This window comes from Garra rufa, chromosome 20, assembly GCF_049309525.1.
Source record: "Garra rufa chromosome 20, GarRuf1.0, whole genome shotgun sequence".
In the NCBI taxonomy this organism is placed as follows: Eukaryota; Metazoa; Chordata; class Actinopteri; order Cypriniformes; family Cyprinidae; genus Garra; species Garra rufa.
In genome coordinates, this window is record NC_133380.1 from 309,259 (window position 1) to 331,694 (window position 22,436).

The following is a 22,436-nucleotide window of genomic DNA, read 5'->3' on the forward strand; positions in this document are numbered from 1 at the left end:
TAAATCATATAGAGAAGGACTTAGTAAGAAGGAAAGGGCACAATATTTTGACAAACTACAATTAATAGGTGGTAAAGATATGTACTAGCAGTATTAATTAAGATATTAGACTAATATTTCACCTGTCTGACTGGAAATGATAAAAACAAGATTTTTGCCCTGGAAATCATGGTTCAGTTTGGCCAACCAGTTGGTTTTTCCTGGTCCGACCGATTAGCACAGCCCAAAACATGACAATAATTGAACATTTGCAGCAGCAATTATCAGCAAAATTTGCACATTCTGTTCAGTGCCACCAATATGGCCAATTGATAACGCATTGTTAAACACCGTATAGCATACTCTATTATGATTTTTAAATGGTTTAAATATTTTGTGCAGCCTTAGAAAATGGTCTAGAAAATGTTTTCATGCATTCTCCCTCTCATCCATGTGCATCACGAGAGCAGCATGACGCTCCCAGACACTGGTGTTCAGATTCCCGGGAGACCAATTAAACGTTTGTCAGATACCTGGAAATCTTCCATTCCCATAGGAGAAGCACTCTTTAAACATATCATGTTGTTTCAGGTTAAAACACACACACACACACACACACACACACACACACACACACACACACACACACACACACACACACACACACATATTTAGTCCATATTTAGTAGTTGGTGTTCATCAAATGGCACATTTTTTTCTTACAATTAATGATGAGAAATAAGAGAATAGAAAACGACATAAATATAAATATCTATGTATAATGAGTTCACTAGGTAACTCAGAAATAAAAGTGCATTCTTGTGGGCATTAAGTGCTGGGAATGGATGAAGAATCTAAATGCTGTCTGCACAGCAGCCTGTATAGTTAGTCATTCAACAATCACGACTGAGTGCCAAAGCCTCTCATCTGAACACTTTGCTTGCTGACACAATCATGTCACTGATTCTTGAGTACTGGGACAAAACATGCCACAAAACTGATAAACAATCATTTATTTTTCAAGAAATTATTTTGGATTAATCTGTCAGATTAATCAGAATTATTCCCCTACATTTGTCTGTAATCTCCCGCTTCTTCCATATTTTTCCTCGCCTATTGCTCCATATGGATCAACACCACGAGAAACATAAATAATGTGTCAAATGAAATAGAAATATTTACATATCAAGCATTCATGTCAAAGAATTAATCAACTGACACCACAGGATGCTTTCAAACTGATTTGCAGCACCATCTGTTGAATCTTCACCACCATCAGATCAGAAAAATGTAACGTGTTAAAGGAACAATCATTCTGCATATCACACATATGACAGTAGCCATTTTGTTTTGCTGGGTTTAACACTAACTTAAAACGAATTAAGTTCTCTAAAAATCTCAAACAATTTCTTTACTATTTGAATGACAGGGGTAAACATATACCTGTGAGACATAAAATGTAAGCACAATTATAACAGAATTCGTAGATGTTGGGAACTCATAACAGGTGAAAAATGTAAAGAGGACCTTCAGAATAAAGGCTGGATTTGATTTTAAGAGATAGGAAGAAATACAAAATAAAATATATATTTATAAAGAACATAAGAAATGTATTCTGATTTTAAGAATAACTATATAATGTATCTTCACTAAGACACAACATTAGTAATGCATATTTTGGCTTTTTGTTCTTCCATTTGAATATAATACATATAAATGATTGAAACTGAAGTTGTGTGGCATGTTTTGTCCCATGTCTCGACATATGTAGCCTATTGATTCGTGTACCCCGCAACATTGTCGCTTGTGGACAAATGCATCTGATGTTTCGAGTCGTAGAATGACGTACATGCCAGTTTAACTAGGGATCAAGAAGCCGCAAGAAAAGTGTCACACGTGCCTTCAATCCGCTCACACTGTTATAAACCTGTAAGAAACCGTAGCCCTTACCGAGTGGTTGACTCCCCACATCAAGACGCTGAGCAACGGATCGCTGGCCCTAAACAGCTTCACCTTCTGAGACACGAAATGTTTCTTCTTGGTTTTGGTTTTGCTGGCGATGGATGCAGCAAGGCTGCTGGCTGCAGAGGCCATGTTTAGCGAGCAGGCTCGGATGAATGAAATCCCTCTCTGAGCGTGGCACTATGGCGATGTCTTGACACAAGCTGTTCGGAATCAGCAGCAGCGCCCCGCCGGATCTCGACATGCAATTTGTCCCTTTCGTTATTTAGTGCATCGCGTTCATGCATCCCTCTGCAAACGCGCAGCTGACGAACGATGGGAAACTCTCAGAAATCCCGCTATCCACCAACTCCCACCAGCTAACTGCTAGCTGTCATTGACGTTAGCTTGAAGGTTACAGTTGGCTGGATGTGTGCGCTACCAGCTCATTCACACACACAGCTTTGCAAACTAACGTTAAATCTGAAGCTCGCCGGGCAAAGCATCCCAGAAGCTCAAACGAATGGCATCCGTGTCCATCATGAGGCTAAACGTGAAATATAACAAAAAGTAAACAGATGCACAGATTCAGAATGCAGAGATTGTTCACCACCCCGCTATAGAAAGGTGTGTCGCCTCATTTAAAATAAATCATGTCAAAAAACGTTATTTATGGTACGACCGCTTACGAATCTTTCAATGCGAACGTAACTAACTAAAAACCGGCGAAATACTAAAAGGAAACAACTGCTGTCCTGTTGAAGTCAACCCCTGGCGAAGACCGGGCATCTGAGCCCATCCACTGCGTCTGTATGCTGCAGCTGGATCAGGCTTTACTGCCTCTCTGACAGCTCTGCTTTAGCTCAGTTCAGCACGTTGACACATAAATCTTGCGTTTCACGTACGGCTATTGGCCTGGCGCCACTATCGGGTAGATACGACTACAGCATGATGAAATCCAAGTAGTCCTATTGGTTCACTCATCTCGGTTTTGGTTTTACCAGTAATTATAAGCCTTTCAGACGTTAAAAAAAAATATAAGACATAGGCTGGAGTCTAAACCTGAGCCCACACAGAGGAGATGTCGCCGAGGACGTAACACTAATTATTTCTATATGCTACCACGTACCTGCGGCGTAAACAGCGTAGGTGGATAATCACAATTATTGTTATTCTAATATGCATGTTATCTTTTCTGGGATAGCTTGTGTTTTATGCACAGAAATGTTAGGAAGACCACATTTAATAAAAATTCAGCCTAGAGTATATATTTTTTTAACTGCACTCATTATCCACTCTTTTTTAAGTTGTATTTATTTTATCTTTAGACCTACATTTTATATATTTATATATATATTAATAGCACTTTTGAGAATAGATCAGATGAAGACTCCAGGCATATCAGTATTCTAATAAAAGTTTTACATCTAGTGGGTCGCCTCATGGGGGCAGGCATTTTAAGATCACATCTTGCTAATCTTGTTATTTAACACTTTTGCTTAGAGAATAAATTAACCTGATGATGAATATGTTTTTGCAACGACATTAGTAAAAAATCAAGACTTTTAATATTGTATGATGCTTCACATTGCTAGTATAACCTCTTAGGTAAAAATGATGCAACATTACACACAGTGTTGGGGAGTAATAGAGCCAGGGGCGTAAACTTTTGAACAGAATGAAGATGTGTAGCCTACATTTTTTTTAATAAATAATTTTTTTTTTTCAATTAGTACTTCCCTTCAGAAGCTACAGAAGATATTTACATGTTTTCCAGAAGACAAAATAAGTTACATTTACCCTGATCTTCAAATTCAAATTTAATGTAATGCATCGCGTTTCCTTCTGGAGCATCAGTGAGTGTTTAAACCTTCTGTAATAGTTGCATATGAGTTTCTCAGTTGTCCTCAGTGTGAAAAGATAGATCTTATAATCATACAGTCATTGTTGGAAAGGGTTCAAATACACAAAAATGCTGAAAAACCAAAGAATTTGTGGGACCTGAAGAATTTTTCTGAAGAACAGCAGGCAGTTACATCTGAATATTTTCACACACCCACATACAATACAAATATGAGACACCAATGTTTCTGAATGTTTTATTTCATATTTGGGTTTATGTATATATTTTTAAGATTTGCTGTTTTTTTTTTCCAAGGCAGTTTTATATGCCAGTGTTTCCTGTCACAGCTATGCAAATATTTGTTTTCTAAAACAGTATCATAGCTATTAAACTATATCTTATGAATTTGAATCTGTATTTAACCTCAGAACGATCTCAAAGTAAAAAGAAGTGCTAAAGTCTGATTTTGTGGTGGATGTACTTTAAAATTAAATTATTAAAATTAAATTAATTAAAGTGTTGAGGGATTTGGAAAGTGTTAAGTACTACAGTAAGGTTAACCCTACCTGCTTTAAATGTTTGAAAATGGTTAACAGTTGAAAACATTTATTAGAAATTTAGAAAAGTAATCAAAAACTAATCAGATATAATCAGTTACATTAATAAAGTAATTGAAATAGTTACACTATATTACATTTTAAATAGGGTAACTTGTAATCTGTAACCTATTACATTTTATAAAGTAACCTTCCCAACACTACACACACACACACACACACACACACACACACACACACACACACACACACACACACACACACACACACACACACACACACACACACACACACACACACTTTGGGTTTCAATGTTTTATGGGGATATTGCAGAGATGTAATGGTTTTTCTAATGTACCAACTGTATATTCTATCGCTTTACCCTAACCCTAGCCCTCACAGGAATCTTTCTGCATTTTTAGATTTACAGATTAATTTTGGATGATTTATAAACTTGTTTACTCATTGGGACCAAAAATGTCCCAAAAGGACAACGGTTTTGGATATTGCAATACTTGTGACATTTTGCCCCCATTACGTAGAGTATACCTCAACCACACACACAAACCTGAGCACACCTTTACATCGACAAAGCACTTTTTACTTACGTTTGTAATCATACAAAATGCATATTATTTTTTTATTTAATACTGACCTGAATAAGATATTTAACATAAAAGACATGTAGTCCACAAGAGAAAATAATAGTAGTTACCTGAATTGTTACCTGAATGACCCTCAGCTTTTCTTTTTTTTTTGGTGAGAGTTGTTCATGAGTCCCTTGTTTGTCCTGAACAGTTAAACTGCCCAGTGTTCTTCAGAAATGTCATTAAGGTCCCACAATTTTTTTTATTATTATTTTATTTTTTAGCATTTTTGTGTATTTGAACCCTTTTCAACAATGACTGTATGATTTTGAGATCCATCTCTTCACACTGAGGACAACTGAGGGACTCATATGCAACTATTACAGAAGGTTCAAACGCTCACTGATGCTCCAGAAGGGGAAAAAACATGCATTATAAGCTGGGGGGTGGGGGGGTATAAACTTTTGAACAATGATGTGTACATTTTTTTTTATTTGGCCTAAATATCAAGTTAGTAAGTTAGTAAATATCAGTTAGTACTGCCCTTCAGAAGCTACAGAAGATGCACTGCCCACCAAAAGTTTGCAACAGCTCTAGAAAAGTGGGGTTTTGGACAATATTGGCATGAATTCTTTTTAATTTGTGATAATTTTGCACTTATAAGGTACAACACAAACTACAAAAACATATTTTATGATTCATCAAAATATCCACGATTAGCAGCTATTACAGCTCTGCATAATCTGGGCATCTGAGCAGTCAGTTTATTCAAACATTGCCTTGATATATTACTCCAAGCCTCCTGAAGGATTGCCCAAAGATGAACCACACTTTGCCAGGGGTGTTTCCAAACTTTTGGAGGGCAGTGTAGCCTACCTATTTTGGTAAAATAATTAACATTTTGCAGATTCTGCAAGGTGAATGTAAACTTTTGACCTCAACCGTATTAGAAATACCGTCCCGTCTTCATCACCAGCAATTTACATTTAGAAAGGTTTTTCTAAATTTCTCTCAAAAGTGCATCTTTTGATGTTCTACTGCCCTCTTTAGGCATTATGATGCCATTATTCTTAACGACTTCTGACTGCTACTCATCCTATTAGCCTAATTAAAAAAGATTACCCAGGCGAGATGTTATTCATGTCTCTTTAGTCCAGCTTTGATAAATGACGAGAGAAACTAAATTACGCACAAAACATGTCCAAGAAACCAAAATACCATTACAAACATCATGCAAACCATTTTGTGAGACCTGTAACAAAACACCAGAAAAACGAAATAAAATGTGTCACACCTTACAAAGCCTGACTCTTTATTTAGACCGATTTGTTTAGCCCTTTTTGGCTCCTTGTGCATGTACAGAATAGCCAAATCCCCGCGGTCAGTGTTTGATTGCTGCTCCAACAGTCTCAGCGGGTGATGTTTGGTGAAATCTCACGCATCTTTGATTCAGTTCCCTCACTGCGAGAGCAGCAGCACGCTGATAAACAATCGAGAGCCACGCGAATTTAAAGCTCTGCGACATAAACTCTCCGCATGCTGCAGCAGGTCTGACATATCTCAGACATTTACAACAAGATTATCGGAGTAACTGGAGAAGTTATGCGTTTTCCCCGGACCATCGCAACAGCTTAAAAATGAATCCTCATTGTGCCCGCTGTGGGAAAATTGTCTACGCAACAGAGAAAGTGAACTGCCTGGACAAGGTAGGCTATATTCTCTTTCTTCCGAAGCTTAGAACTAAACATGTTTAAATACTTATAACGCTTTGAGCTTACTGTTTAGTTTCTATCTCTTTACATCCTACAGTATTGGCACAAAGGATGCTTCCATTGTGAGGTGTGCAAAATGACTCTCAACATGAACAACTACAAGGGATATGAGAAGAAGCCTTACTGCAACGCGTATGTTATTGCCCAAAAATACTAGTTTGTTAATTACTTGTATGTTTATATACACTAGTAATTTGTTGTTATATGTTTATTTATTTGATAAAATATGAATATAGTAGAGTCCAAAATCCCAAAATGACTCATTTACTTTCTCCAAAAAGGCACTATCCAAAACAGACCTTCACAATTGTGACAGACACCCCTGAGAACCTACGGCTGAGACAGCAAAGTGAGCTCCAAAGTCAGGTAAGGTCACTTGTTCACTATGTAGTGTACCCATTATTACACATGATAAAAATATATTTTTAAAGTACTGTTCTAATTCTAAAGGGGAGCTTATATAGGGTATGATAATGTTATTTGTTGCTATTGGTAGAGGCAATTGAAAGGGATGAGACAATTGCTTACAACCGCATGAGTGTTTTGGCTGCCAGGGAGGGACTGGGTGTGATACTTTGAGGTCAGCATGAAGAAAAGCAAGGCAGCTGTCTACTCCGTGGTGCCCTGGCCGATCCCCTCAGCGTCTCCACCTGGCAGCCCAAAAGATGCTGCCAATTCCATACTGCGGCCTAATCTTGGCATTATGACAGAAAATGTATTTTTACTGAAAGATAGGTCAGCAAGCTGTGAAAATATTTTTTTTTTGTATTTGCATTCACAATTTTATGTTACAAATTAGTCTGTTGCATTTAATGTTGGTCAGACTTTGTGTTAGGGACCTGGAAAAAAAAATGATAATCAGAAAAAGCAACCATCCAAAACTCCAGAACATCCAGAAGTTGTTATGATTGTTTAGGGCCTTTATGAAATGCCTGCAACAATGATAATTCTTTTGTGTATTTTGGTGGTGCGTTACCATCAAAAACAAAATGAATCTACTGCGTCCTCAGTTGCTCTGAAGTCGGGAGAAAATTAAAGGAACACTCCACTTTTTTTGGAAATAGGCTCATTCTCCAACATTGTTGTCGCTATAGCTGCTCGAGCGTGGAGAAAATGGCAGACAGTGGACAACTGGCTGAGGGCAGAAATATGCTAATACGGGACAGTCCGTCAGCGTTCTTGGGCTGGGGCAGAGCAGTATGATGTCTAAACGCTTAATAATTAAGACTGTTTTAGTTTTTTGGGGATTAAAAAAATGGATGGATTTTTATAATTGTAGGGTGGCACATTTATATATGCATGTAAAAGTAAATTTTGCACCCAATAAACTCCCTGGTAAAATGGTTTTCTTGTTCTTCAGGTCAAGTACAGGAAGGATTTTGAACAGAGCAAGGGTCGGGGCCTCAAATTTGTCTTGGATACACCAGAGCTACAGAGACTGAGGAAGGCCCAGGATCAGATCAGTAATGTATGCAGGAAAATGCAGAAAACTAATGTAGCCAAACGGGGAAAAAAAGTACATTTGCAATCAAAATGATTCAACCCCCTTGACCTTTAAGACATTTTGCTGCAGAGAACAAAATTTTGTGAAAACAATTCAACAACAAAGTTTATTAATGCACATTTGAGTGATTGAGAATATAAGTTGATGAATAATGAAAAAAAATAAAAAATCAAATTGGCTCTAAATGTTCATGTCCAAAATTATTCAACCCCCAAAAGTCCAATTTGTTGCCAAATCTTTTATTCTTTAAAACCACCAATAAATGCTGCTTGGAAGTTCTTAGAAGCTTCTGTCAAGCTTAGTAGCTTTGGATATACTTTGGGATGTCTGTCCTGCAGGAAAGTCCATTGATCATCAGCTTTAGTCTTTGCAACAAAGGCATCACAATTCTTGCCAAAATGGCCTGATACTTCAAAGAATCCATGATGACCTTCATACAGTCATGATTTCCACTTCCTGTAACAGTAAAACACCCTCGTAACAGGACTAGCCCACCTCAATGTTTGACAAGGGAGATGGTGTTCTTCTGCTTATAAGTCACATCGCTTCATAAAACATTCCTCCATAACTCCACAGGTCTATCTAAATAAATTTGAGCATATACAAGTCAGCATTTCATGTTCTTCTTGGTCAAGAGTGGCATTCAGCAAGATGCCCCAACATGAAAGCCATGCTTGTCTTGTGTTCATCTTCTACTCTGCACTGAAATGTTTTTCCACCTTTCGTCGGGTCATCTTGAAAGTCTTTGACTGTACATTGCAGGTTTTTCCTCAGTTGTTCTGTTCAAACATTTTATGATATTGTGCTTTGTTGTTCTGGTTAACACCCTCAAACGTTTTCTGGTACAACACATTTTAAGTTAAGGAATAAGGCTACCAGATGTGTATCTAGGAACTTTCAATCTCTTGAAAATCTTCATATAGCCTTAGACATTCAAAGGTAATAAAATGATTTCTTCTCTATAGCTTTTGTGAGAGCTCTCTTGACTCATATTAGCTACTCAAACTTCAGCACATGCATGGGCTAACTGTATGTATGTGTAACAGCTCAAGCTAATTCTGTTTTCTAGCAGAGTTCCTAAAGGCTTAAATGTGCTTTAAGACAATTTTGCTCCCCACCATACAACTAAGTGACTAAAAAACAGCAGTGTTGAACAGGGGTTGAATAATTATGACATAGCTGTGTTATTAAAAACTACAACTCAAAAATATTATGCTATACAGTATACTAACATTATCACTTTTATTATACTAGTAATCTGTCTTGGATCTTCACAAAAAGCTTGTATTTGTAAAGTACTGCAGTCTCTGGGGGGGTTGAATGATTTCGATTGCAACTGAATACATAACACTTAAATTTGCATGAAACAGATGGCATCTCATTCTTGCAGGCAAAGTACCATAAGGATTTTGAGGTGTCAGGTTTGCAAGGGGTCACTCAGGGAGCGCGCAGCACGTACCTGGTACGAGCTCAGATGACGCCTAACCATGAGACGGTGGGGAACAGCACACACAAGGGTGTCCATCAGTACATTATGGAGATGGATCGAAGACCTGGTGTCATTGTGGGTAAGTTCTTTAATGTGAGACACTCACACCTGGTAGTGAACCCTAAAAAAGGGAAAAGTACAACAAAATCAGTAACATAAATCAAAATCTCAAACTCACAACCATAAGCAAAATATTACTCTTGATAATTGTTGTTTTAGCACCTGTTCTCCCTGGTGCGTACTATCCCAGTGGCCACAGCCATGCGCACAGCTACATGCATCAGACCAGCATGCATTCACTGAAGTCAATGCAGCTGAGGTCACAACACGTGAGCATGGTGAGTCCTGCTTTTTCTAGGGTATTACATAGCATGTACACTCTTTTTGATTAAAATGTATTCAGGTATGTAAAATACTTACTTTTAATGCACAAATACATGGTCACCAGACTATGTACAGGGCCTTGTATGACTACACGGCGCAGGACTACGATGAGGTGTCATTCCGGGATGGTGACATCATTCAGAACGTGCAGCCGATCGACGAAGGCTGGATGTATGGAACGGTACAGCGGACAGGGAGGTCGGGTATGCTGCCTGCTAATTATGTAGAGGGCATTCGCTAGTTGTCCTACATCTCTCAGACTGAGCCTCAAATGAAACACCATATTTGAATGGTTACAGGTACAGCTCTATTTTAATAGTGCGAATTGTCCCACTTTGTAAGTGTTTATAATGTTTAGCATTTCTCATTTTGTTACTCTGAACGTCCAGTGTAAGTGAATGTACACTAATGTTCAAAAGTTTGGCGTCTGTAATTTATTTCTTTTTTTTTTTTAATTAACACTTTTATTCAGCAAGGATGAATTAATTTGATCAAAAGTGACAGTAAAGATATTTACAATGTTGTAAAACATTTCTATTTAAAATAAATGTGATCTTTTAAAATTTCTACTAATTAAAAAAAAGAAGATAAAAATAAATGTTTCTTGAGCAGCAAATCTGCATATTAGCATGATTTCTCAAGGATCATGTGACACTAAAGACTGGAGTAATGATTTTACTGTATTTTTATCAAATAAATGCAGCCTTGGTGGGCATAAGAGACTTCAAAAACATTTAAACAATTTTGCCAAACTTTTGGAAAGTTAGTGTATGTTATATAATAACCAGTTTTGTACCAACATGGTATTTACTTTGACATAAATGTTAAATGTACAAGATGTATAGAGGATTATATGAAAGAGAGCATTATTTTTAACAGCATGCTGCATTGTAAAACATGAATATTTGTGTAAACTGTTCGGCAATGTAAATTAAATGTTCCACTACCACAAAAATTGATTTATATTTTAACCACTATTCAAGCAGTATGATCAGAAAAAGGTTAAGTTTATTAAAAAGAATACTTTTAATAAACATTTCAAAAACATTTTCACAATGCTAATAAAAGGCATTTTCATAATTGTTAAAGGGATAGTTCAGTCAAAAATGAAAATTCTGTCATTACATACTCAACCTCATGTCGTTCCAAACCAGTAAGACCTTCTTTATTCACCTTAGAAACACAAATTAAGATATTAAGATACTTTTGAACATTTTTGTAACTTCTGTGACTTATCATAGCTTTATAAAACTACGGTTGAAACACTGATGTCACATTGACTAGTTTATCGATGTCCTTACTTACTTTCGGGGCCTTAAACATGTCAGTTGCATTGCTGTCTATGCAGTGTCAGAAAGCTCTCGAATTTCATCAAAATATATCAGGTTTGGAACGACATGAGGGTGAGTAATTAATGACAGAACTGTCATTTTTGGGTGAACTGCACCTTTAAGGGATATTTCATCAGCAAAAGTTCCCAGCTTCAGTACTGGTACCATCAGCCAAGTAGCATTTCTGCTATTATCTCAGTTCACCTTCATCTCAACCATATTCATCTTCCTTTCTTCGTCTTGGCAACCCTGTCCTTACGCTTTTTCACATGCTTTGGCACTTTATTTTTTCTTTTTTCCCTCTGAGCTTCTTTAGCCAATTTCTTTCTTTCCTGAAAGACAGAAACAGCAACTTATTCTCACAACCCACAAACACAATTCATCTGGTAGCAACATTTTCTGTTTGCATTAGGTACCTTTTTGTCCACTTGTGCTTCCTCAGTGTTGCTGCCACCCTCCTGTGTGTCTTCCCCTTCTGACTTCTCATCTTCATCCTCCTCTTCTCCCTCAGAGCTTGAACTATCATCCTTCGTGGAGTTTTCCAGTATCGAGGGTACCTGTCAAATAAAAAAATTCAGCAACAGCATTTTTAATCTGATTTCTCATAGTCATTACGCTTGAGTTTGGCAACGGCTGTTGTTTATATTCTCTGCCTTAATCCTCCCACATGCCATGTAGGCAAAGAGAATTCCAAAGGGACCTAGTGGGTGCTTTAATAGCAAAAACAAAGTCTTGGCCACATAAGGTGTCTTAAACCTAGCGCTTAATCATTAATGCACCAAATGGTCTTCTTAAAAACAAAAACAGCGTTCTCCTCACCGTTTGCACACCAGAAAGGTCTTTCCTGAGGCCTGTCACTGTTTGGTAGAGAATCTGTAATGGAAAACAGATCATTTTAACCACTGCTAATAGTTCTCAGAGCATTAGTTCATTATTTTTTATTTAGGGAGGCGAGATGTACGTTGTTAGTGTTTGTATCTTCAGAAGAACCCTCCTCCTTTTTCTTCAACATTGTGTCCACATCCCTCTCATATTGGGTGACTTCATTAAGTGTGCGTGGAATGTAGGCTCTCTTAAACACCTGTTTTAAGACAGATTTAGGAGTAAATTGTTAGACAGGATTCCCACAACAATAACTTCAAGTTTCATGACTGCTGTACTACATGTGGACCACAAAACTCATCATAATTAGCACAGGTATATTTGTAGCAATGGCCAACAATACATTGTTTGGGTCAAAAAATTTTTTAAGCCTAAAATCATTAGAGTATTAAGTAAAGATCATGTTCCATGAAGATATTTTGTAAATTTCCCACCATAAATATATCAAAACTTAATTTTTGATTGGTAATATAGTGGGGAAAATAATTCTTTGATCCCCTGCTAATTTTGTATGTTTGCCCACTGAAAAAGAAATGATCAGTCTATAATTTTAATGATAGGTTTGTTTGAACAAAGAGAGACAGAATAACAACAAAAAAATCCAGAAAAACACAATTCAAAAAAATTTATTAGCATTTTAATGAGTGAAATAAGTTTTTGACCTCTTCGCAAAACATGACTCAGGTCAGATGTTTCTAGTAGTTGGCCAGTAGGTTTGCACACATCTCAGGAGGGATTTTGTCCCACTCCTCTTTGCAGATCCTCTCCAAGTCGTTAAGGTTTCGAGGCTGACGTTTGGCAACTCAAACTTTTAGCCCCCTCCACAGATTTTCTATGGGATCAAGGTCTGGAGACTGGCTAGGCTGTATGTTTTGGGCCATTGTCATGCTGGAATACCCATCCATGACCCATTTTCAATGAGGAAAGAAGGTTTTCACCCAAGATTCATCCCTTTGATGCAGTGCAGTTGTCATATCCCCTTAGCAGAAAAACACCCTCAAAGCATAATGTTTCCACCTCCATGTTATTGGGTGGGGATGGTGTTCTTTGGGTCATAGGCAGCATTCCTCCTCATCCAAACACGGTGAGTTGAGTTGATGCCAAAGAACTTGATTTTGATCTCATCTGACCACAACACTTTGACCCAGTTCTCCTCTGAATCATTCAGATGTTCAATAGTAAACTTCAGACAGACCTGTACATGTGCCGTCTTGAGCAGGGGGACCTTGGGATTTCAGTCCTTCATGGCGTAGTGTACCAATTGTTTTCTTGGTGACTATAGTCCCAGCTGCCTTGAGATCATTGACAAGATCCTCCTGTGTAGTTCTGGGCTGATTCCTCACTATTCTCATGATCATTGAAGGTGAGATCTTGCATGGAGCCCCAGACAGAGGAAGACTGACAGTTGTTTTGTGTTTCTTCCATTTGCGAATAATCACACCAACTGTTTGCTCTTGGCCATGGTGGAGAGTTTGGAATCTGATTAATTGATTGCTGTGGACAGGTGTCTTTAAACAATGCTCCCTAATCTCAGCTCCTGTATAAAAGACACCTGGGAGCCAGAAATCTTGCTGATTGATAGGGGATCAAATACTTTTTTCACTCATTAAAATGCAAATCAATTTATAACTTTTTTAAAATGCATTTTCTAGATTTTTCTGTTGCTATTCCCTCTCTCAGTGTTCAAATTAACCTACCATTAAAATTATACACTGATCATTTCTTTTTCAGTGGGCAAATATAAAAAAAAAAATCAGCAGGGGATCAAATAATTATTTTCCCAACTGTATGCATTGCTGAGAACTTTATTTGGACAACTTTAAAGATGATTTTCTCAGTATTTACTTTATAACTGGTTTTGTGGTCACATATATGGATTTAAAAAAAAATCTATTTGTATTTATATGATTTCTTAAAATAAAATAAAAAAATCATACAATCATTACAATATTAGCATGTGTTCACCAATGTTATTTTTGTATTATTTCTATACTATTAAATAGTATTAATACATTGAATTAGCTTTGTTTTTTTAAATTTTTTTGTTTTCATTTTTGTTTTAGTAATTGTTGTGTTGATATTTGTATTAATTAACCCTCATGTGGTGTTCAAAATCCTATTACACCTATGGTGTTCCCGGTCAAAAATGACAGGCCTATAAAAAATAGCTTATAAATCACTCATTTAACCACATTTTCACCCAATCTTGGATTCAATCTTTTTGTCAACTTGTTTTCTGTCAATTAGGACTGGTTTTATATTTCTATTTGCATCTAATTAATTGTGGGCCTCATTTATCTGAGAGTAGGCATCTAATTTTTTAAGTAAAAAAATCATTATTTTTGAATAATTTTGGAAATATTAAAAAAATATGAACAAATATTGGTTCTGTTGATCACACTAGTCTACTTTAATGGTTCACCAGGAAGTTTGTTTTGAAAAACTTTTATTTTGTAAAAAAAATGGCACATAGTCACACTTGTGGTGTTCCCTGTCAAAAATGACAGGCCTATAAAAAATAGCTTATAAATTACTCATTTAACCACATTTTCACCCAATCTTGGATTCAATCTTTTTGTCAACTTGTTTTCTGTCAACTAGGACTGGTTTTATATTTCTATTTGCATCCAATTAATTGTGGGCCTCATTTATCTGAGAGTAGGCATGTAATTTTTTTAAGTAAAAAAAATGAGAACATCACAGTTCCAAAACAAAATGTCATAATATTTTGTCTGGAAGGTGTGATGAAACAAGAACATGAAAGAGAGATTCTTTTGAAGCAGGGTCACTGCAGTCACAGCCAGTTTGTGCGTGAGTGTGATTTTAGGTGTGTGAGTGTGTGTTCGAATGTGGTAATGTCAGATTGATGAATGGATATTAGATAAAAAAAATGTATCACTGTGAAAAAGAATGTTTCTTTCAGAAAATAGTTTGTGTGTGTGTGTGTGTGTGTGTGTGCGTGCGTGCGTGCGTGCGTGCGTGCGTGCGTGCGTGGCATACATGTATCCATGCATGCACATGTCCAATGGCTCTATGCCTGCAAGCACACATATACATATGTGAACATGATAAACATGCTCCTGACAACTAAATTTTTCTCTAATTTTCAGTCTCCCCCATTCACTTTCAATGACCAGGAGCTCGGATAAATGACTCCTACAATTAAACCGTTTGAAAATGAAGAAAACAAGAAAACAAGTTGACAAAAAGATTGAATCCAATTTTGGGTGATAATATAGCATAACAAGTGATTTATAAGATATTTTGTGTAGGCTCGTCATTTTTGACCAGGAACACCACAAGTGTGACTCTTTGTCATTTTGTACAAAATCACTCATTTAACCACATTTTCACCCAATCTTGGATTCAATCTTTTTGTCAACTTGTTTTCTGTCAATTAGGACTGGTTTTATATTTCTATTTGCATCTAATTAATTGTGGGCCTCATTTATCTGAGAGTAGGCATCTAATTTTTTAAGTAAAAAAATCATTATTTTTGAATAATTTTGGAAATATTAAAAAAATATGAACAAATATTGGTTCTGTTGATCACACTATGCCAAAAAGAGATATGCCAAAAAAACAATCGGCACTACCAACCTTTCCACACATAAACAAACAATGTTCCAACCAATCAGCGTCAGGGGTTTGGTGTTGTGGACTTTCGCTCCGCCTCCCTCACATCCCTGCACCAGTAGGAAAGTCCACAACACGAACCCCCTGACGCTGATTGGTTGGAACACGGTTTGTTTTTTTGGCATATCTCGGACCCTAGGCTGACCAGAGAGACGCGGTTTTTTCACAGACAATTTATGGGGCAGGCAGCGAGCGGATCGTGATGAAAGATCAGCTGAATTTGACACTTTATGTTTTAGGCTAGAAATCGCTGATACAACCTTTAAATGGGGATCAGTGGGTTAAAGGTCCAAAATTGCAGTTTCAAAGGGCTCTATACAATCCCAGTAGAGGAATAAGGGTCTTATCTAGCTAAACGAATTGTCATTTTTTAAAAAGAATTGGTTCTTCATCCGTGTACTTCGGTTCAAAAAGGTAAGGTAAAAAATGCCATCTCATTTTCTCCTCCAACTTCAACATCGTTATTTAACGTTTTTTGTATAGGGTGTTTGACTTTTTTCGCACATTAACATATATTAAAATATAAATTTATTTTCAAATTAGAAAGACATGAACATCTTGGATGACATAGGGGTGAGTAAATTATCAGGATAGTTGCCAAAATTTCTAATTTTTGTTGTCTAGTTGAAATCTGTCAAGTTCAAGGTTTTAATCTAATATTTAGATTTAATTCCAGTCTTATTTCAATTAATAATAAATAATCTAATAGTTTTAAATTTAATTACCAATAATAATATTGACTTTTACCCTACACAAGTGCTCACAAAGAGCAATATATGACTGTTGAGAAATGTTAAAAAAAGAATGCACCTCCTCATCAACTTTGCCCTGATTGGATCGTTCCTCTGCAGTTCTTTCAGACGCTATCTCCATCGCCTGCAGGTAAACCACAAACATATTTAGTCAAACTACATCAAACACGGCAACAAATGTATGTACCCAATCACATCAAGCTTGACAGAATGTATAAAAAAAAACACAAGAAAAACAGCCCGTCATTTAAACTAACAATGATACATCACTGTTACTCACAGACCTTGTCAAGGTACTGATTAATGTTGTCACTTGTGATGGAGGGGTCTGTGATGAACTCAAAGAGTTCACGCACAGTCATAACAGCTACATTATGTTTCTGGAAAAAGTCTGATGGAACAAAAAAAATAAATATATTACATCAAAAGAAACATCATTGCCAACTTACTCTAGGCTCCACATACTTACCATTGACATTGGTGCAATCTTTGCGAAGAAATTCTAAAGCATGAGGGTGATCGTGTTCAACAGACTGAGAGACGTCAATAATATAGGCATCTCCGTTATTATACCTGCACACCAGAACACAGCAATGCTTAATTTTTTTCTACACTTTCCACTGGTCACAGCACATGTGAATATCAATAAACATTAAAAACCTTAAGTGTATTATAAAATGTCATCTTACAGCATATTGAACTCGCTAAGGTCAGCATGGACCAGACGAGCATCTTTGTACATTATTCTCATGTTCTGGATGACCTGTAGGTAGAGTTCCCTGGCTTTGGATTCGGACAGGACAGCGTTCTTTAACAGAGGGGCAGCCCTGAGGAACACACCAAAGAGATCACTTAAAAAAAAGTCTGAAGTATCATTTAGGAATTTGTTGAAAACTCAAGCTGAGACGTATTTGTTCATATATAGATGGTGACCATAAATGCCCACGTACATGTCATCTCGACCAATGAAGCTCATGACGAGGACGTGACTCCGCAACATGATTGGCTCTGGACTTGGAATCTGTGCAGTCTGTAGTCTTGACATAAATGGAACAACATTAGAGACAAAAATCATCATAAAATGTTTGTTACAGAAAAATAAAGTCGTCAAAAAACTCACCTGATCAAGTTTCTCATTTCCTTCTCAGCCCAAGTGCGCACCATTTTTCTAGGATTGCCCTTGCAATAGCCATGGCGGAACCTAAATTGTATTTAAACATAGAAATTGAGTGTTTATAGGCACATATCAATAAGGTTAAATAGGACTGAATGTCTGAACAAAGTCTTACCTGAATTCCCCACTGACATATTTATCTCTGTCTTTGAATAGTAGAATTGATGTTTTGTATATTTTGATGGCTCTGCTTTCTCCTTTTGCTGTAGTTGCATGGTAGACATTTGCCTGTGGTACAAAATGCAGGAAAGAAATATAAAAATAGAATAGCAGAAGAAAAAAATTAAAAAGCAACATTAACATTACTTCCTAGTTAAAGGAGTAGTTCACTTCCAGAAAAAAAAAGTACAGATAATGTACTCACCCCCTTGTCATCAAAGATGCTCATGCCTTTTTTCTTCAGTTGTGAAGAAATTATATTTTTTGACGAAAACATTTCAGAATTCCTTCCATAATGGAGGAGTGTTTGAGGTTAAAAAGTATATAAATTGTAAATCTTTTTAGAAAATTGTTTCGCTAGATAAGACCCTTATTCCTTGACTTTTGAAGCTGCATTTAAACTGCATTTTGGAAGTTCAAACTCGGGGGCACCATAGAAGTCCACTATATGGAGAGAAATCCTGAAATGTTTTCCTCAAAAACATAACTTCTTTACGACCGAAGAAAGAAAGACATGAACATCTTGGAAGATAAGGGGGTGACTACATTAACTGTACATTTTTGTTCCGGAAGTGAACTACTCCTTTAAAGGTTGTATCAGCGATTTCTAGCCTGAAACATAAAGTGTCAAATTCAGTGTCACTTTCGCTCCGCCTCCCTCACATCCCTGCACCAGTAGGAAAGTCCACAACACCAAACCCCTGACGCTGATTGGTTGGAACACTGTTTGTTTATCTGTGGAAAGGTTGGTAGTGCCGATTGTTTTTTTGGCATATCTCGGACCCTAGGCTGACCAGAGAGACGCGGTTTTTTCACAGACATTTTATGGGGCAGGCAGCGAGCGGATCGTGAAGAAAGGTCAGCTGAAATTGACACTTTATGTTTTAGGCTAGAAATCGCTGATACAACCTTTAAGAAGATCTCAAGTATACCCAAAATATATCCATATTTTTTTCTATTCAGCCAAACAAACCAGGGTTTAAATAGTTAACCAATAATATATAAAAAAAACTTAATTGTATTTTATTTTACCTTCAACATTTCTCATTTTCAACCTGAAGTGCTAATATAACTAAAAGAATACATGAACTAAAACTAATAAATATATCAATGACACTAAAACAAACTTGCCTCTTTGCCTGTGCTGATACAGCCATTGATCTCTGAAAAGACGCCTCTGCTGAGCATTTTAAACAGAATCATACGTGTACGGGGGTCCAAAACCTGTATAGTCATATTAAAATATCATATATGAATACAGCATCAGTTACAACACTGGTGCTCAAGTGAAATCATCACAAATAAAGCTTAAACAAACACACCTGTTCAACAGTAGCTCTGTCTGATTTGTCCTTAACTCGAAAACTGCAAAAAAACAACAACAACAAAAAATTAAGATTAAAAACTTAAACCTGAATTAAAATCATGTCTGTTGCGCTGTTACTAGTAACTAAAAATACAATTATATTTATTTAAAAAAATAAAATGTAAACATTATATGAAAAACTTGTTATATTTTAGTTAGTTGCCAGAAAGCACACATATTTAGTTTTCTTTTAATTACTAAAACTAAAATGCAAATAAATGAAAGCTAAATAAATCAATAAATAAAATGACAAAAGCACATATTAAAATTACTGAAGCTAAAATGTAAATTAAAATAAATATACATTACTAGTAAAAAACTTTCGAACAGTAAGATTTTTAATGTTTTCAAAAGAAATCACAGCAAAAACAGTACTTTTTTAAAAACATTTTGACTGTTAAAAATTTATGTTTTTTATTTAAATATATTTTAAAGTGTAATTTGTTGCTGTGATTTCAAAGAGTTTTTAGCATCAGTCACATGATCCATCAGAAATAATTCTAATATTCTGATCTTCAGCTTCGGCTAATTGGTATATTGGAATGATTTCTGAAGGATCATGTGACACTGAAGACTGAAGAGTAATAATGCTGAAAATTTAGCTTTATCACAGGAATAAATCACATTTTAAAATACATTCAAATAGAAAACCGTTTTAAATAGTAAAAATATTTCAAAATGTTAGCGTTTTTGCTGTACTTTGGATAAAATAGAAAAGAGACTTCTTTAAAAAACAACAAATCCTACTTTCTAAAAACGTTTGACTGGTAGTGTATACAGAAAATCTAATTCAAACTATATAAATAATACTAAAATAAAATTACATACGTGTCTGCTTCCCTCTGCTTTTGCATCACAGTGACTTTATTGATCACAGAATCAGCATAGCTCAGTTTATCTGTAAAACACAGATAATTCAGAAAGAGAATAAAACAATGTATTTTAACTAGATTACGTTTGTAGTACATACATACAGCTTTAGTCACATTTTCTTAATTTGATTTGTAGTTAAATAACAAGCTTACCAAGGTTTATTTTGTTTTCATATTTCCTCAGGACCTTGTCTGACGGAGTGGACATTTTTAAAGACTTATTATTAGAACTTTGACGATTAGCCTGGTGGAAAAGAAACAAAGAACATGCAAATAATTCAACATACCATAAATGAAGCTAAACAAATTTCTAGAAACTCCAGGTTTGTTGTCAGCAATGGTATTCATTGGCCTTGCGGTCACGATACTTATATGTAATAAATACCTGTGGATTACACCCAGTCCTTATTGCCGTGTAGCGCTTTGTGAAGTCTCCTCCTCCAGATTCATTCCAGTCCCATTCATCGTCATCATCCTCTTCCTCATCATAATCATAATCACAGTCCTCCTCATTTTCACCTTGCTTATTATTTTCGAAGGATTGTAAAGTAACTTCATGGAGTATGTTTTCCAGTGAGGGCTTGTCAGGGACATGACTGATTTCAGGCTCACTGTGAAATACACATTTTGTAAACAACATCACTTAAAATTTGTTAATTGTAAGTTTATTCAAATGACTCAATAATTCCAGTTTGCCTCTCTGAAAATATGAAACATATCCTGTCAAAATAAACATACAGCTACCATACAGTATAAGTTACACATTACTGATCTATTATGTATTTTCTCTATTATAGATGAGTGCTATACATACTATTTTGATGTGTATATAATTCATTATTAATGTCTAATAAATCATGATCACAACCAATGTAAATATACCAGTATATTTCTGTTTTTCATAAGCTTTGAGCCCTGTAATATGACTCACTATATGCCTTTATTAATTTAAGTTAATGAAGTTTCATACCTTCCCGGCTCGTCCGCGTCATCAAACTGCCCTGGTACAACCTGATACATTGCGGTGCTCTATTTTTAACCCGAAAAAGCCAGAATCCTTAAAATATATCTCAACAAAAGACAAAATGTAAAGGAACCGGCCAAATACTGTCAAAACACGTTTACGTACCAGCAGCACGCACGCACGCACGCACGCACACCGGAGTACTCTCACTTCCGGCAATGTGGGTAAGGGTGCTGTGAAGGCTCAAAGAGAGAACTCGTAACGCCAAATTATACATCGGTTTTAAATCTAATCATTCGTGGATTATTGTACTTCATAAAGATATAATGTTAATATCAAATGAAGACAAAATTGAATTCAGCAGGGGTTGTTGTTGTTGTTATGTTTGTATCTATGTGTGTGGTGTGTATGTACATTGCCGCTGAAAAGTTTTTTTTTTAAAGAAGTTTCGTATGCTCTTCAAAGCTGATACCAAAAATACAGGAAAAAATGAAATATTGTGAAACATTATTACGACGTAAATAATGTTTTTCTATTTTAATATACATCAGAATCTAATTTATTTGTGTGATCAAAACTGAATTTTAGCATCATTACTGCACTCTTAAGTGTCACGTGATCCTTCAAATATAATTCTAATATGCTAATATTTATTATCAATACTGGAAAAAGTTGTGCTGCTTTTTTTGGAACCTGTGATACTTTTTCAGTATTTTTGATGAATAAGAAGTTAATAAGAAAGTGTTTATTTGAAATATAAATATTTTGTAACAATATACAAACGTTTGGGATCAGTAAGATTTGTATTGTTTTTAAAGAAGTTTCATATGCTCTTCAAGGCTGATACCAAAAATACAGACAAATATGTAATATTGTGAAATATCATTATGATGTAAATAACGGTTTTCTTCAGAAATCAGAATTTAATTTAGTCGTGTGATCAAAACTGAATATTCAGCATCATTACTGCAATCTTAAGTGTCACATGATCCTTCAAAAATCATTCTAATATGCTGATTTATTATCAATACTGAAAACATTTGTGCTGTTTAATATTTTTTGGGAACCTGTGATACCTTTTTCAGTATTTTTTAATAAATAAGAAGTTCAAAAGAAAGTGTTTATTTAAAATATAAATCTTTTCTAACAATATACAAAAGTTTGGGGTCAGTAAATTGGATTCTTTCTTTTTTGAAAGAAATTAATACTTTTATTTAGCAAGGATGTGTTAAATTGATAAAAAG

General features: G+C 35.8%; 3 protein-coding genes across 4 annotated transcripts in view; 1 reads left to right on the forward strand and 2 right to left on the reverse strand.

The window, feature by feature from the left end:
- LOC141293912 (phosphatidylinositol 5-phosphate 4-kinase type-2 alpha-like) overlaps nucleotides 1–2,749 on the reverse strand; it is a 29,778-nt gene extending 27,029 nt beyond the window's left edge. For both annotated transcript variants that reach the window (XM_073825985.1, XM_073825984.1), the window contains exon 1: nucleotides 1,930–2,749. In XM_073825985.1, the coding sequence (XP_073682086.1) occupies nucleotides 1,930–2,073 (144 nt within the window). In that variant the 5' untranslated portion in view covers nucleotides 2,074–2,749. The remainder of the gene's footprint in view (nucleotides 1–1,929) is intronic.
- A 3,633-nt stretch (nucleotides 2,750–6,382) lies between these two features.
- On the forward strand, nucleotides 6,383–11,610 carry LOC141294037 (LIM zinc-binding domain-containing Nebulette-like). The gene is made up of 7 exons (XM_073826114.1): nucleotides 6,383–6,613; nucleotides 6,717–6,811; nucleotides 6,961–7,045; nucleotides 8,040–8,147; nucleotides 9,574–9,751; nucleotides 9,892–10,010; nucleotides 10,121–11,610. Exons 1-7 carry the CDS (start codon nucleotides 6,545–6,547, stop codon nucleotides 10,295–10,297), a joined length of 831 nt encoding a protein of 276 aa, XP_073682215.1. The 5' UTR covers nucleotides 6,383–6,544; the 3' UTR covers nucleotides 10,298–11,610.
- Nucleotides 11,045–21,375, reverse strand: LOC141294038 (serine/threonine-protein kinase RIO1-like). Its single transcript, XM_073826115.1, has 17 exons — nucleotides 21,199–21,375; nucleotides 20,614–20,839; nucleotides 20,382–20,472; nucleotides 20,185–20,254; nucleotides 19,313–19,355; nucleotides 19,122–19,214; nucleotides 17,947–18,059; nucleotides 17,778–17,858; nucleotides 17,608–17,694; nucleotides 17,347–17,484; nucleotides 17,127–17,230; nucleotides 16,942–17,048; nucleotides 16,716–16,781; nucleotides 12,349–12,468; nucleotides 12,207–12,260; nucleotides 11,804–11,944; nucleotides 11,045–11,719 (listed from the first exon to the last, which is right to left on the reverse strand). Exons 1-17 carry the CDS (start codon nucleotides 21,246–21,248, stop codon nucleotides 11,609–11,611), a joined length of 1,695 nt encoding a protein of 564 aa, XP_073682216.1. The 5' UTR covers nucleotides 21,249–21,375; the 3' UTR covers nucleotides 11,045–11,608.
- Between the last annotated feature and the right edge of the window lie 1,061 nt (nucleotides 21,376–22,436).